The 16,151-nt window shown below is 36.7% G+C and overlaps 1 protein-coding gene across 1 annotated transcript; it reads right to left on the bottom strand.

Annotated features, from left to right (window-relative positions):
* Positions 1 to 325: 325 nt before the first annotated feature.
* Positions 326 to 13,012, bottom strand: GCG (glucagon). The gene is made up of 7 exons (XM_054044785.1): positions 12,924 to 13,012; positions 7,032 to 7,132; positions 6,441 to 6,602; positions 5,540 to 5,593; positions 4,158 to 4,295; positions 1,864 to 2,007; positions 326 to 825 (listed from the first exon to the last, which is right to left on the bottom strand). Exons 2-7 carry the CDS (start codon positions 7,127 to 7,129, stop codon positions 801 to 803), a joined length of 621 nt encoding a protein of 206 aa, XP_053900760.1. The 5' UTR covers positions 7,130 to 7,132; positions 12,924 to 13,012; the 3' UTR covers positions 326 to 800.
* Positions 13,013 to 16,151: the final 3,139 nt, after the last annotated feature.

Below are 16,151 nucleotides of genomic sequence, written 5' to 3'. Positions count from 1 at the left end.
ACGAAGAACATTTTAAAACAACCCCACCCTATCCCCTTTAAACTCAGCTTTTGCTTTCACAATTTCTTTTTTCAGCAAAAGTCTACTCGAAATTCACACATCCCCAGTTTTAGAATTCATCAAAACCATTTCATGAAAGTCATTCATAAGAGGAAATACTGTACCATGAAAATGTCAGGAAACAAATGCTAAATTTATGCACAGCATTACAAATTAATCACTTGAAGATCTGTGACACTTTAACTCCTTAGATATAAACAAGCTTGTTTTTCTTCAAAGATGCAAGGGGGACACATGCAAAAAAAAATAAAAAGACAACAAAAAAGAAGCTTGAAAAATTTTTATTTAAGGCTATCATTTAATATCCTGAAAGCTTAGCCTTTTTATAACAAAGGTTTCAAGAGGGAAGTTCACTTCTCAGACATTTGTGACTATCAGCCCCTTTCTAACAATGCAGATATTTGGTGTTTGGAATCAATCCTATGTATAAGTCGACTTCATAGAAAAATAATTTCATTGCTAAATGTAAATAGAGATATTTTGGCCCTAAATAATTGAAAAATATGAAGATGGGGCATTTTTATATTCTTAAAGCTGTTACTCTGTGTGTCCTTTTGACAACAACCTTTTCATATATAATCCTTTGGCAACACTACACTATAGTAAAATTCATTTTTTGGCATGCAAAGCAATATGGCTTATAAATATAATATATAGAACACAAATTTCAGAATTCCCTGGTGACCGGCAGCTGATGCAATGAAGAAGATCTTGACTTGTCCCATATTTATTTTGTACGTTTACTGGTATTCCCCCAAAAGGTCCCTGGAAAAACAAAAGGACTTAATTAGGACCAGTTACAGTATTCAGAAGATTAAACATATGTGGAAGACATTTTTCCTGGTTTAGATTTAACTGATATTAGTTCCACAAACCCTTCAATTATAGATTGAAAGCACAATTATTTCTAAAGATAAAGCTCTAAAAAGATTTTTAGTGGATGTTGTTAAACAACATTTTTCATGTTGTACTAGATGCTAAATTTGCTAAATGCAAAAAAAAAATAAAATAAAATACCAATAAAATGTATATTTTAATAATTATTTTCAAGTTTTAATAATAAGAATTAGTATTTGTTGGCCTACATTCTCAAAAGTGACTAGTGATTTTGGATGTTTCCATTTTTGTGTGAGGTGCATGAAAGAGACCTAATGTTCATAGGGAAGGCACTCAGCATCTTTGGAAATCAAACACCTTACATATGTCTCAATTTGAGCAGTATTGTCTTTAAAGTGCTTTACAAACCTCAACACATAATTCCTAAAATACCCCGAGAACTGGGTTAGAAAATTTTATTTTCCCATTTTACAAACAGGAAAACTGAGGCAGGGAGCTTAAATTACCCACTTTAGCCATAGAGGTTTTTCATGTCATAGGAGGGATTAGAGCTCCTGGCTCCCACACCTGTGCTCAGACCACTCTTTAAGACTGTATTCTTTTTTACAAAAATCTCTTTGATACGTTTTAATAATGCTTTGGTGGTTATAATTGTTACGTACATGTCAGTTTCTTTTACCAATAATTTATTTTGGGCCAAATACTTGTCAAAGTCAAATCAATGGCAAAACTCCCATTAACTTAAATAGGAACAAGATCTAGCTCTTGATACAAAACATAGACTATACTTGGAATGGTTTTGCTTACCGTATATGGCACGGTCTGTAGTCCAACATTTTTAATACGTGTATGGGTATAAATAAATAGTGACAGCTAAGTGAAAAATGAGCTGCCTTTCCTCAGTGTGCTGGAAGTATATTAAACATCTAAATATACTAAGATTTAAGATGATCAAAATTCAGTCACCTCTGGGTAACTTTTGTGTTAATCAGCCATTTTAAGAACTCTTTGGCAGCCATGTCATCGAGGATTTTGTTGATATCACTGGTAAAAGTGCCATCTGCATGTCTTCTGTCCAGTTCTTCAACTGCATTAGCTTCTTCTGAGAAACTTTAAAGGGGAGAAATTGTCAAATAATAGCTGTGCAGACCAGAATAAACAAACCTCTTCAAGGGCCTCATCCTGCAGTCTTTACACACTCAGAGTTCCCACTGATTTCAAGGGATGCAAGACTAGCCCAGTATTAGAATGTTCTATGTTAAAGGAACATTTGGAGCACTTCTCAGTGAGAGAAGACAGTTTGGATGTCTTCCTTTCCCAGTTAGGGCTCTGTTTCTCAAAGATTTTTTAAGTGAGCCTTAATTCCTCAATTATAATTAAAAAAAATAAAAAGCCAAAAACACCAGACCTAATACATCAAATTGCAGTTTCCTAAACCAATGTTACTCACAGCTGAGATTAAAACATAATCAAATCCACTGTAAACATAATAAGCTTCACTGCTTAAGAATGAAGTATTATTACATTGTAGCCAACTGTTTCAAGCAGCTGATTAATAGTTTTATTGGATTTATGAAGTCCTAGATTTATAATTCCTAAAGTGTTTAGTGCATGAATATTTACCCTTTTGGCAAAATCAATTGGGAGCTTTGTGAATTAACAGCTGCCAATTATATTATTTTCCTAAATTGTGTGTGTTGTATGCTGTATACAGAAATATGGGGTCAGAGTTGCTGGAACAATTTTTATAGTGAGATGCTGAGAACCATTTAACTGCTCTTTAAACCCTGTACATAATGGAAACCACTTCAAACCAGGGGATGAGGCAGCACCCCCAGCACGCCTAATTCCAGCACCTATGTATGAGGCCAGATCCCGGCTCCACTTTGTGCCCCTGGAGATCCATTCTAACAGGACAGCCAGAGATTCCCCTGACAGACACCTTTACCCCATTTGCTCCCTCCCACCAGGCAAAGGGGGTTCTTTAATTGACAGGGGTCCAGTGGGTTGGAGCTGGAGCACACTGTGCTTTGGTGACCTCTGGCAGGCAGAATAGTCCCTAGGGGAGCCCTCTAACTTGCATAATTTACAATGGCCATTAGGTTGTTCTATGGGATCCCAGAGGCTAGTTTGACCTCGAATAAGGTCAAGGATCAAGTTTTCAGAAAGGTGATTTACACTTACCCCACTTTCCCACCCAGGACTCTGGGCTGAACACAGCTCGACCAGACCTGGGAACTTGGCCCCTAATTTTTACCTCCATTATCTATGGACACATGGGTACCTTTCTGCTGCCCCTGACTGCTATTCATTACCCATGACAACAAGACTACTGGAAATCAGAATGTCAGTATCATAACTTAACACCATTCTCTTTTCAATAGCTGATCTCACTCTTTAATTCTATCCTTTCGGAGATAGCCAGTCCTTCCAGAATTACTTTATCTGTTGGCTCTTCCTAGACTCCAACACACAATCTTGTCTTAGAGATATTTTATTATTATTGATATTATTATTATTTTGTAAATAGTGCCAGAGACATACACGGTGCTTTACAGCTGGTAAAATGTATTTTTTCAAAGAACAGAGGGTGAAATGAAATCCCTGCCCTGAAGAGCTTACAGTCTAAAGGCCCAAATAAGTACAGAACGGATAACAGATGAGAACACGGTAGTTGCTAAGCCATGAAGAGCAGGAGGGATTTGAAATAGGAAGAGACCGAGGATCCTTTGAAATGATTAAATGTTCTAAGTGTAAGGTTATAATGAAAGAAGGTATAAAGCCAGGAATGAGAGGAGTGCATAAGCAGGAAAGAGTGAAGCTTGTGATAGGTGTATGGAGTAAGAGAGGATGTAGGAGCAAAGAGATCAGAAATGTAGATGGGGCAGAGCTATGGAAGGGCACTTTGAGGACAGGAAGATGAATCTTGAACTTACTGCAGTAAAGAGATCTTAGAAAGGGAAAAGTGTGGGGGGATTCTGGAGGAAAGACTGGTTCAGATTTAGACATGTTGACCTTGAATCTAACCTTTTACAGTGTAACAACACATTAAACTTGTCAACATCTTCATTTTAATCTGTAGTAGGACTGAATCATTTAAAATGATCATCTCATACCCACAATGTATCGTATCTTAAGATACAAAGAAAAATATGAAATACAGCAAGAATAAAACAAAAATACATTATGGTTCGATTAGGCTTGATTTCTAACCAGAAAAGCCAAACAACATTTAATGATAGGAACGGAGGGATTCTTACTCTCTTCTTCCTCGTCCGTTCACTAACCAAGCAATGAACTCTTTGGCAGCTTGACCTTCCAAATAAGAGGTGATGTCACTGGTATAGGTGCCCTCGGCGTGCCTCTCAAATTCAGCATGACGTCTCGAGAGTCCATTGCTGAAATAAAAGCAGTTCTCTTATGATCAGGACCATGTTATCACTTTATTTGTGCCCTTTGCTTGCTTCTGTTGGCTTCTATTTCCTGCCAGACCAGCATTTTTCATTAGCAGGAAGTTTTCCCCAAAATTAGCCTTCATATTTTCACCCTAGGTCTTAATTACACCCCCTGGCACCACCTTAAATAATTCCATAATATCCCCCTTTTGTCTCATAGCCAAACTGTACAGATTTAATTCCTTTTGCCTTCATTTCCTCCAGCCATTGAGCATTTTTGGTTACTCTTCTCTGAAGAACCTCCAGTTTTTCAATATCCGTTTTGTCATGTGATTTCCAGAACTATTTCAGGTGTGATCACATCTAGGGTATGTAGAAATGGACTGTTTCCTCCCTTTCCCTTGACGCACTGCCTTTGCTTATTCAGAACAAAATTGATCATTTTCTGAAGCCAAATTGCACTGCAAAATTTCGTCTAATTTGCTGCTCACTATAACTGCTCGGGTCGTCCATTCCCTGCCTCCTGGCAGAGAAGACAAGTTTTGGGGCATTTTTCTCCAGATGTATTAGTTTTCATTTATTTTTAGCATTTATTATTTTCTGCCCATGTTTCAAATTTCTCTAGGGCCCTTTGCATTATTTTTCCATCTGCTTGGGAGTTTGACATTCCTCCCAATTAGTACCATCTGCACTTTTCAATTACATGCCATCTATTTCCCCTTCTACAATGAACAAGTTACATAAAAATGGACCTAACACTGATCCCTGTGTTACTCGGTTAAAATCTCTTGCTGCCTCATCGTATATCATTCCTCTTTCATTGGTCTTGTGTCCAATATTGATCCCCCAACTCCGTATTTCTTAGGATTCCCCTGCCTTATCTCACACTTGTGGGATTTTAATACTTCTCCATTGTACCTTACTCATTAGATTTCTTTATTCCCTAAAATTTCCTTTCCTGAAATCTAATACTCTCGTACTGCTACATTCTCAAGGCCATTCCAGAATTCAGTTAGCTCACAGCCACTGGTTCCAAGCTTCTCTATCATAATGAAAGTCTCAATCATTTCCTCCCTAATTGTAAAAATTAGACCCAGAATGCCTTCTTCTATGGCTGGAGTATCTAATTCCTGCATTATAATTTTGAAGGTGTAAGGAATTCTCTATATTGTTGGCTGTTTCCTACCCAACAGAAATATTAATTGTTTCAATTCCTTCTGAGAAACATATCCAGCATTTTAAAGTACCTTGATAGCTGGTCCAGGAATTTTTCATTCTCTCTCTCATCCAGTGCCGGTTGTCTGTAGCAAAGGCCCAGAGTCATTAGATATCTGATATTATATTAGTACATTGCATTGTATGCATAATATGCATTAGCTCATAAAATGCTATTGAATATTATTTAAATATTACTGTAAAAATCTGTGCATGCTAAATGACACAGGTGAGTGCTTTCGGGGGCTACGAATGTAATTGAATACAGGCTCTTGAAACTCTTAGTTCCATACTTCTGTTTTTAAGGACCACCTTAGCACGGGAAGTTAAAATGTTAGCAGCGCTAACTAAAACCAGAAGGGACCATTTGATCCCCCTTGTATATCATAGGCCATAGAATTTCATCCAGTTACTTCTATGCTGAGCCCAGAGACTTGTATTTAACCAAAATATATCTTCCAAAAAGGCATGCACTGCCAGTATTTCTGTGGCACAGTCGAGGTATCTAGTGGCCGACAAAGCTTAATCCTCTATAAGTGTTCTATAAGGAGACCACAGGATCAGAGTAGCTAAATATGGAAAAGACCTATTAGGTCACTGAGTCCATCTTCCTGAAAGAGTTTCCTTACAGATGACAAATCAGATACCACACTAATACCTGCCAAAAGACTGATGACTATTTTCAACCAATCACTTCTGCTATTTCAGAAAAGATTGAACTAGTATATAACAATGATCTTCCACAGTTGGCTCATTTTTTGCTAACAACATATCAATGCTATGTTTCAATTATCCTGAAGGTCTTCTTCTCTGATTTATATGCTATGCATTTAAAAGGAAAATAGATCATGTTCTGTGAGGGGAAGCTGAATAGTGAACTGATTCCTGACATGCACTAGTTTATGGATGTGCATGCAGATTTATAATGCTTACCCGCTTCTTTTAGTGCTCATTAACCATTGCACAAAATCCTGAGCTCGTCTAGTGTCCAAGTACTTGCTGTAATCACTGGTGAATGTGCCTTGTGAATGACGTTTTACTTCATTCAGCTGTCTAGATTCATCTAATGGTTCAGTCTGGGAAGCTTTGAATGATCTATGAATAGCGTGTAATACATTAATCAGCATTGATGATAGCACTTTCTACAGGTGCTATTCCTGCATTGACTTCTTTTTTTAAAAAATTCTATATTCCAACAGAATAAGAACAAAGAAAAGAAACAAAAATTACTTGCTACTGATATGATTGTTAGCTGGCTGACAGAGTCAATCAGTATAGCAGCCTGGTAACTGTATAACTAAGAGTCTATTAGGACAACAATAAAAGGGTACTGTTAGAAACACCAAACAACTGGTGTGCTGCACTTTGCAATATAGATATCCTTCTCTGATCCATAGATGAATTAAATATACTGTAATATTATAAGAAACTTTTCCTCAAGTCAAAGATTTTGCATCGAGTTGTGGGAAAAGTACAGGGGAGTATGTTTGGATTATTCTGAGATGTTTGATTTGTAGTGTTTACCTGGATTTATCTTCTGTGTCTTGAAGAGGATTTTGCCAGCTGCCTTGAATGATCATTAAAAGCAATCCAGCCACAAAATAAATGCTTTTCATTTTCATTGCCTGTCAGAACACAGATGGGGGGGGGGGGAATAAATATAGTCCTCTTTACATACTTTGGAGTCAATATATAGACAGGAAAACCCACTAATATAGAATGGAATGAAACTCCATGTATATGAAAGGAGAATGAAAATCCTACATAGTTTCAATGTGTTGCAATTGTCAGACTATAACACCAGGTGGTTTTTAATTTTCTGAATTTATTGACTAAAGAAATAAAAGCAAAATCCCATCACAGAGTGCAGTGTCACATCCAGCCACTCTTCTTGCTCTGAGCATTTTTTCTTCATCCCCTCACTTCTAAATCCTTGTGTTTTGTATGCTTTTGTTTTTATCATTTAAAGCAATGAACACCTGTAGGATTTGGTTCCTTGGGTAAAATAGGCAAATTTCAATCCAGACTTTTACAAAAAACAAATACATTTATGGTTAGAAATTTCTGATACAGAAGGTATATCAAATTCTGTTGTAAGGAGTACTTGTGGCACCTTAGAGCTGCTACTCTGAAATTCTGTTGTGTTTATGGTGCTTTTGATACAATGCTATAACTCGTACAGTCTTAGATTTTCCATTTTAGTCCATCATTAGGTTTATACCTTGCTTCAGCCATTAAGGGCTGATCCTGGTATGCTGCTAGGTGTAATGCACATTGCTGTGGGTAGTTCCATTGACTATATACAATTAATAATAAAGGACTAGATTGTGATCTCTATCCTACTCCCTGTGCGGTCTCATGAGTAAGATTATTCATTGTGAGTAAGAGTATCACAGTGTGGCCCACAATATTATATATATATGTATGTTTTGGTGGTTCAGAGCTATATTGTGAATCTCTTATTCAGACTGATGAACACTTTCTCACACAAGTAGTCTCATTGTCTTCAATTATATATTTCAGTGAGCAATCATCAATGTGAGTAAGGTGTTTACTATCTGTTCTTTAGTATGTAAATGTTAAACATTATCGTTATTCAAATGTACTATTATTAGTTTGATTTAGCTTACGGACCCAATATTGGAGATGAATAAATAATTGACTTTTTTGGTTTGCTGGCAGAACTGGAAAAAAATGATTAAGGTTGAATGAACCATTTTGTTCATCTTTTCATTTCATTTTGTTACATTTTTGGGTGCTTTTTAACCTTAATTATTTTAAAAAACCTAGCTAAATTTAGAATGAAATGTCATTTTGGAATGAAAAGTCAAAATATTTGATTTTGAAACTGTCAAACATTTTGACTTTTTCTAAATTTCTTTTTCATTTTTTATTCATCTGAGACTATTCTCCAAATTCAACTCGAATTCACAGTTCCGACTGCCTTGAAACTGCATTTTTAATAGAATAAAATATTTGACCAAAATAATTTTGACCAACTCTACTCAATACTGAAAATACTTACTGCTGAGCATAGTCCCTATTACTGCAAATAGCCCTGTTGACTTCAATCAGACCACTCACACAAGTTAGCACATCAGCGAGCAGCGGTAGATATTTGCCTGGTCTGTTTCATAGACTAAAGTGATTTGTAATGAAAACATCTATGAAATTGAAGCAAAAATATTATAAAACAGCAAGTAGATTTTAAAGTACTTGCTTTGGGTCAGTTCTTAACTTTATGAAATGATTGTTTAATAAAATTAATTAATATACATTTTGGACTCATGCTTTTGGCTATTAAAAATAAATTAAACAAGCCAAGATATTTAGCTCAAAAATTAGCTAATCTTCATCAATTCATTCTTTAAAATCAGCATGGATGACAATGTTAATTCACTATAAAGCAACTGAAATTGTAATAAGTTCACAGAAATTGAATGTCACTGGAAGTGTTTCATCATGCATTTGAACTGATACTCTGTTGTGTGCCTGAAAGAGCCACTCTCCCATCCATGAAAATGTTCCAGAGAAGTTTATACTACAGTCTGAAAAACAAAGGGAGATAGGAAAATTGAGCCAGTTGAAATAAAATGTTAAGTGGCTAACTAAATCCCTGCAGGCCAATAAAAAACCCCCCTAAATTTAACCTTCCACACTATTTGTAATCCTCCGCATTGGTCCAGATTTCAGAATAAGGGACCCTTGTACACATCTAAAGCTAAATTCTGCACTGATTTATACCCCCATAAACTCCCAGTGATATTGTTTATTTGAATTCAGTGAGCCGCACAGTGTGTCAGTCAGAGCAGAAAGGGACCCGCTCTATACTGCATTACTTTGGCACCATGGGCTGAAGTAAGAATGGACCAGAAGCCTTGTTGTTTCAGGTTTATGCTATGACACATTTCACAGCAGGTTTTCAGACATACCTGAGCATGACAACTTGTATCTTCCATGAATTATAAGATAACACACAACTGGACAAGAAACATAACAGAGTAGAAGATTCAATGGACTCCAAATGCCCAATAATTTGCCTAAAATCTATGAGTGGAAAATATAATAAGCCAAGTGCTACGCAATTGATGGATAGCAAGCACTTACCAGTAAGCACTGAGTAAGGTTCATTGTTTATTGTACATAAGTATTCAGGCTATCATATTGAGGTTTTCTTCCCCAGAGCTAAATACATATAACTTAGATGCAGAGCAATGATGCCAGAGAGGAAGTACATAGAAGATCTGCATACAGAAGTACGTACTGAACACTCAGTGCAGGATATAGAAACCAAACAATCATGAAACTGGATTTCTAAATAGCTAGGGGCAGATCCGCAGCTGGTGCAAGTTGTCACAACTCAAGTGACTTTCAGGGAGCTATGACAATTTACACCATCTGAGGATCTGCCCCCTGGTATTAACTACTTGTGTGCTCTGCCTGAGCAGAGCTGGACTGTCTGGCAGCAGTCCTTTAGTGCTGCTGTGACTAGGTAAGGCACTATTTTCAATGAAATGTTACTGGCCAATAGCAATACAATACTGCTGTGTTGCAACATAAGGCAATACAGTTAAGTGGCATTTTAGTCAGAGCTAGAAAAATGAATTGAAGAATATAAGATTTTCCATATTGGATCAGACCTTTTAGCCATGAAATCCATTATCCTATCTCTAGCAGTGGTCAATACCAAATACGCCAAAGGCAAGTGCCTTCATAATTGCAGCTGGCTGATCATGCAATGGTATACATAGAGAGGGATTCCTTTCTGACCTCTGTAGTGATTAGTTTATGCCCCGAAAGCATAAGGTTTGATTACTCCATTTCAACATACCATGCATATTGTACCTAGAAGTGTCATATTGGTCCTAAAACTATTAAAATCCAGCTACAATATTTAACACTCCGTCCACTTGGAGTTGTACTTCAGTGGTACAACACTGACATCCAATGTTGATCCTAAAGAATACATCAGTTTCACATTTCACGTGTTTAAAGACTACAGGAGAAATCCTGACATCTATTCACACTTATTTCTCAGTCAAAAGTTTCTAGAACAGGCAGGATTTGGCATGAAATAGTTTGGTTATTAAATACTGTTTATGTTGAATATCCTCAATAAGAAAAAGTTGATCTTCAGTAAATAATTTAGAAATATAAAGAGCATGATTCAAAGTCTACTGAAATCTTTGGAAAGATTCTCATTAATTTCAGAGGGTTTGGGGACAGATCCTTAAGCTCCAATCCGGCAAGACTTACACAAAGTGCTTAATGCTATATATGAGAGCACTCCCATTTACTTTGATATGATTTTGGCATATGTTTAAATTTAAGTAAGTGTTTGAGTTCTTTCTAAATAAGTATGTTTTTCAGAATCAAGACCTTAGGTTGTATCAGCAAGTAGAATTTGGTGAGATTAGTAAAAAAAGAAAAGATTACTAAAGTATTTGCAAGATTTGAAAATCTTTAAGTTAGAGGAACCTGCCTTTTAGCCAGCCAGATATTTTGAAAACTGCTGCACTTTCATTAAATATTTGTCAAATGTTTTATCTTAAAATTTAAGATGCATTTTTGTACATTTATTCTTCAATATTTAGCATTGGTAATCACGATCAGTAATAGTTATTTATTTTCTATAAGTCAAAGACAAAAGTAGTAACTAGAAATGTGTTCTTATACTATTACTACTTCCTTCTAGAAAACACAAAAGTGTGCCCTATAGAAAAAGAGGAATTATTAACAAAAGAATATTTGTACAGATTTATTACCTATAATTATTTATTGAAAGCCAGATAAAACTATTTCTATAGCAAGTGGAACCTGGCTCTTGAATCTGTTTGAGAGGTTTAGATTTTTTGTAGAAACAGCTACAAAAGCTTGCAGTCTCAAGTGTCAAAGTTCCAGTCAAAATGAAATGAATTTTAAATAGAAAATTATCTGTTTTTTTAGTTGGCTAATGAATTCATTTCTAATTCCTCTTCCGTTAGAAATTAGAAAGTACAGTTCAAATCCTTCCTTTCCTGCAATTTCAAAATGTATTAGCTAAACTGAGGTTGTTACAGTGAGACACATAAAAATTAACAAATCAGCTGAATGGATGTTCTTAACCAGGATCCCAGCCACCAGAGAGACTGTCAATAATATGTATTTATCAAATCTTGATCAAAATGTTTAAGGCTGAAAACAGTTATTGACTCATATAGCATTGACTTTGCATTTGGAATTACAGAGGAATATTTTTTCTTGATAACCTGGACTTTCACTAGTCTTCTGAACATATTTTACTACAAATTTCTTTAGTGTACTGTGTGGAAGCTGTAATTGGATATATTGCAACAAAGTTTTCACAAAGAATCCTGCTAAAAGCCCAATTCATTCCAACAATCCGTTGAGTTACATCATGGCTGAATAATGAGAAATATTTTCATTTGAAAATTAAAAAGTGAATAAGAATAGATTTCTGGAGATCTGAGACTGTTGTAGATAGTACAAGTTATTAATTCTGAATCGACTATCTCTTTAATGTACATGTAATTTACTACTAATTTATACACACTGCACTGTAAAATGCATTTATGGAAAAGTTCTGTAGAATGTAATCGATACCTTTCTAGAAGTTTTTTGCACCATCCTACAGTATTCCACAACTGGGATGTAATTCTGTATTAAATTCTGTAGGCTGGTTCAAAATAACCAACATGAAGGTTATAATTTTCTATTAAATGATATATAACTTTCCCATATGGCATTTTATGGTGTAATATACATAAAATGAATGAAAACCACATACTTTCAATGGAGTTAGACCAGTGTAAAACTGTTGTAATGGAGTGGCAAATCTGCCTTGAGATATTTTCAAGTAATGTTCATAGAAACCTATTTAATTTCTCTAGCCCCCTGCTAGTTTCATCCCTATTAATTTCTATAGGACTTTTAGGATGTTCGTACAAGGGATGACAATGTTTAAAGTCAAAATGGTTCAGTATCTGTGGACACATGTCTAGTGAATGGTATTTGAAAATGGGAGTGTAAGACAAACAACAAAAATCAGTATTTATGTATAAGTGTCTAACATTTAAATTCTTACTATAATGCATTTCTTCCATGATTCCATGTTTAATCATCCTCCTTTCTATCACTTCTGTCAGCCTTAGAAGTTGATTTTGCATCTTTGGATCATTCTCTCTTAAATTAGTTGCCTTCCATTGAATAAACTAAAAGTGATTAAAATTTAACTATATGCACTACTTATTCATTCCAAATATAAAAAGATAATACATAATAATAAATAATAATAATAAAAGAATAACTTAAAAAGCACCATGTTGAGAGATCCTGTATTTGCTTTACAAACCTTGGACAGAACAATTGCACTCAGTCCATTGAATAAATCTTATAGGTGGCTAGCATGAATCTTACCTTCTGATTCTTTGAAGTGATGCACAGCGATTGGGGAAAGAGTAGCTACTCTTCCAGAACTTTGGGAAGCCTTCAGGATCCTGAGATCTGCCTAGCTGCCTCTGTGGCTCAGCCTTATATATACTGTTCAGCTCTAGTAAGCATTATGAGAGTGCATCATTGCTGACAGTTTCCTTATTCAACTTAAAAAAATCATATTTGCCATTCTTTACTTTACATTTGACAATTTTTACAAGCAATTACACATATTGATTCTGCTTACCATATGACATCAGTGCTGAGATGGGTCCTTAATGGAGACGCAAAAGGAATGAGGTGTCAATGTCAAAAGAAGTAAATATCAATCAGGGGGACATTAGGGCTATACGCAATTAAATAAAGGTGCTAGGAATCAATGCAACATGTCCTTCAAATTCATGTTTGCCTATCTGACATTTAATTTAAAATTGATGGGTGAAGTCCTGGCTCCACTGAAGTCAATGGCAAAACTCCCATTGATTTCAGTGCGGCGAGGACTTCACCCATCAATTTGATAAGTTTAACATAATAAAACAGTAATAATAATAATAATAAGAAGAAGAAGAAACATGAACCTCACACAAAGTCCCCCACAACCAGAGAAAGGGAAGACTCCATAAAGTCCACCAGAGACCCCTTGCTGTGCCAATATAATTAACTCAAGAAAAGCTGAGATACTACTGCGATGGGCACCAGTACAAACCCCTAAACCAGACAGATTGAATGTAACAGAAACGTTCGATTTCAATTCAAATTATCTCCAGGTGCAATGTATCAATTTTGTAAATTCCTACATCTGAGAATATACGGTACCTCTGTGATCTGTATGCCAAATACTTGTTGCATAACTGAGATCTACATCATGCCCCCTAGATCTGCTCATATAGCCCGGTGCCCTGGAAATGAGTTTAAAAGGATAATACAGGCCCAGGCTGTATTATATCATGTAGAGGTGCCCTTCAGAGTGAGTCCTTGGGGCATCAGTGACAGGGTCAGTAGCCCAGCTCTGATGAAGCAGCATTGCCAAGGAGGCAGGAGGGAAGGGCACCAATAGCCAAAACTGGCATAGAGGACCTGGGATCTGAACAGATTCCTGAGGATATGCCAGTGTTGGGGGATGGGTCCTTCATACTCTTTTATGAAACAACAGTCTGGGGTCTCCAAGAGGGGATCTCAATGGAGACTTCCTCCTGTGGGATTTTTCATGGATGGGGACAATATGGATCTGGAACTACCTGCTAAACCTGTAAGTACAAATTGTAATAATGTCTGTACAACTGAAAGTGCTTATTACATTTGTAAGCAATCAGATGGTCCAGATAAGATGTTAGAAATTAAGGGCTAAACACTCCCCTAAGCCTAAAGTTCTGCTTGGTAGAGGGAAGGGTGTGGGACCACTAGGAAGCCACTTTCAGCTCACTGAACCTGTGCACCAGCAGTGGCCCCAGCATGAACTAGAGCATCGTAGGGGCTAACTTACGATACTGGAGTATGGTCCCTAAAGATACGTCCTCTCTCTCCCCACCTAACCCCTCACATCAGCAGAGTTCTCCTTCATTAGAAGAATTCTTTGCTGACCGACTGGCCAGCTTCCAGCCACACATACAACCTGAGGAGCATAAAAGGAGTCAGAATATAAACCAGAATCTAGCCTTATAGGTCTAGAGCACATATGTAATATAACAGCAAATACAAATTGTAATGTATGCTCACCAACTCCCACCCCATAGATACCTATGTAACTAGTACGGTATTACTGTATATACCTAGGGAACAGCAAATCTCATCATATCATGCCACCTTACACTGGCCACATGGTATATTTTAATTTCTAACATTGTGAAGTTATTGCATTGTTCCACTCACAGGGTCCATGTACTGAAACCAATGTTCCTGTTAAGTTTTCTCTATGTGAATGACAAATGACTGCCTGTGCTGAAGTTTAAAACTTAAGTGCACAGCCTCTCCCACTACCATTCCCTACATTCCTCCACTTTTCATTCACTCTTCCTCCTTCCTATATCAATTCATTCTCCCTCCACATTCATTTCTTCCTGCATCACTTTCCCTCATCATCAATCTCCTTTTTACTCCCTCCCGTCTCGATTTCTCATTTCTCTCCCCCTTATCTTTCTATTCTCGCTCTCACCAATCCAAAATGTATTCAAGCCCTGATTCAATGTATGGATTGGGATTGTGTGCTTACGTATATTAACACATGGATCCAAATAGTGCACGTATATCACACATACTTTAGCTTTTCAAACTTTTGTCTGAAAGGTGTGTTAATATCTGTATAATTCCTCTCCAACACAACCTCACTGCACACACACCCCAAACTAATCCCAGGCACCAATCCTCCCCTGCACTGACAGAATGAAACAGGTCTGCAGCCTCTATGCCAAGATGTTTGGGAGCCAAATTAAGCATTCACACAACTTGCAAAACCAAATCCATTCATTTTAGGGAATCTTAATACACTTCTCCCCCGATATAATGCTGTCCTCGGGAGCCAAAAAATCTTACCGCATTATAGGTGAAACCACGCTATATCGAACTTGCTTTGATCCGCTGGAGTGCGCAGCCCCGCCCCCCCAGAGCGCTGCTTTACCACGTTGTATCCGAATTCATGTTATATCGGGCCATGTTATATTGAGGTAGAGGTGTACCACTAAAGTGCCTTGCCTACCTTGCCCCAAATTTTTAAAAAAATTACTCTGAACTAAGATTTTAAGATTGTTAGGTATGGGGACAAAATCAGACTTTAAATAGGAAAGTGGGTTGAATCCTTCAATATTGCAAGGTACTGTGTCTCTCCATCATGTTGGTGAACTTTCCTACCCTTCTATGAGAACACACCAGTTCTGCAGTTCCCAGGCAGGACAGCAGATGGTGTTCAGTTGGCCTTTTATCAGTTTCTTGTCCAGTATGGTATACAGATAGTCCTGTTGCAATGGATTGCTACTAACTTTACATTACTACATGTTGAGTGTTATTTATTTTTAGTTGAAAGATACACAGCCTTCCTAAATCAGCTCTGCAGAAGATAATACAATATCACCTTCCCCAGAATTCTGTCAGTTCTTTTCTTCTTGTTTGTTTAGTCCTATTTATTCTCTAGTGTAAAAATAAAGTTTTCTATTTACAGTATAGTCATTTCAAATAAGTATGAAGTATGAAACAGAGCAGCTGAATGCAACTGGATAGGCA

The sequence above is a fragment of the Malaclemys terrapin genome, chromosome 11 (genome assembly GCF_027887155.1).
Source record: "Malaclemys terrapin pileata isolate rMalTer1 chromosome 11, rMalTer1.hap1, whole genome shotgun sequence".
In the NCBI taxonomy this organism is placed as follows: Eukaryota; Metazoa; Chordata; order Testudines; family Emydidae; genus Malaclemys; species Malaclemys terrapin.
This window is presented reverse-complemented; position numbering and strand designations above follow the sequence as displayed.

Bases quoted from the DNA above. Each gene is read 5' to 3' on its own strand.
- GCG (XM_054044785.1), bottom strand. From the start codon at position 7,129: ATGAAAATGAAAAGCATTTATTTTGTGGCTGGATTGCTTTTAATGATC. The intron at 5,594-6,440 runs GTAAGCATTATA...CCTTTGCTACAG, and splicing joins ATGAGCACTAAAAGAAGCGG to ACAACCGGCACTGGATGAGA. The intron at 2,008-4,157 runs GTAAGAATCCCT...TCCCCTTTAAAG, and splicing joins AACGGACGAGGAAGAAGAGA to TTTCTCAGAAGAAGCTAATG.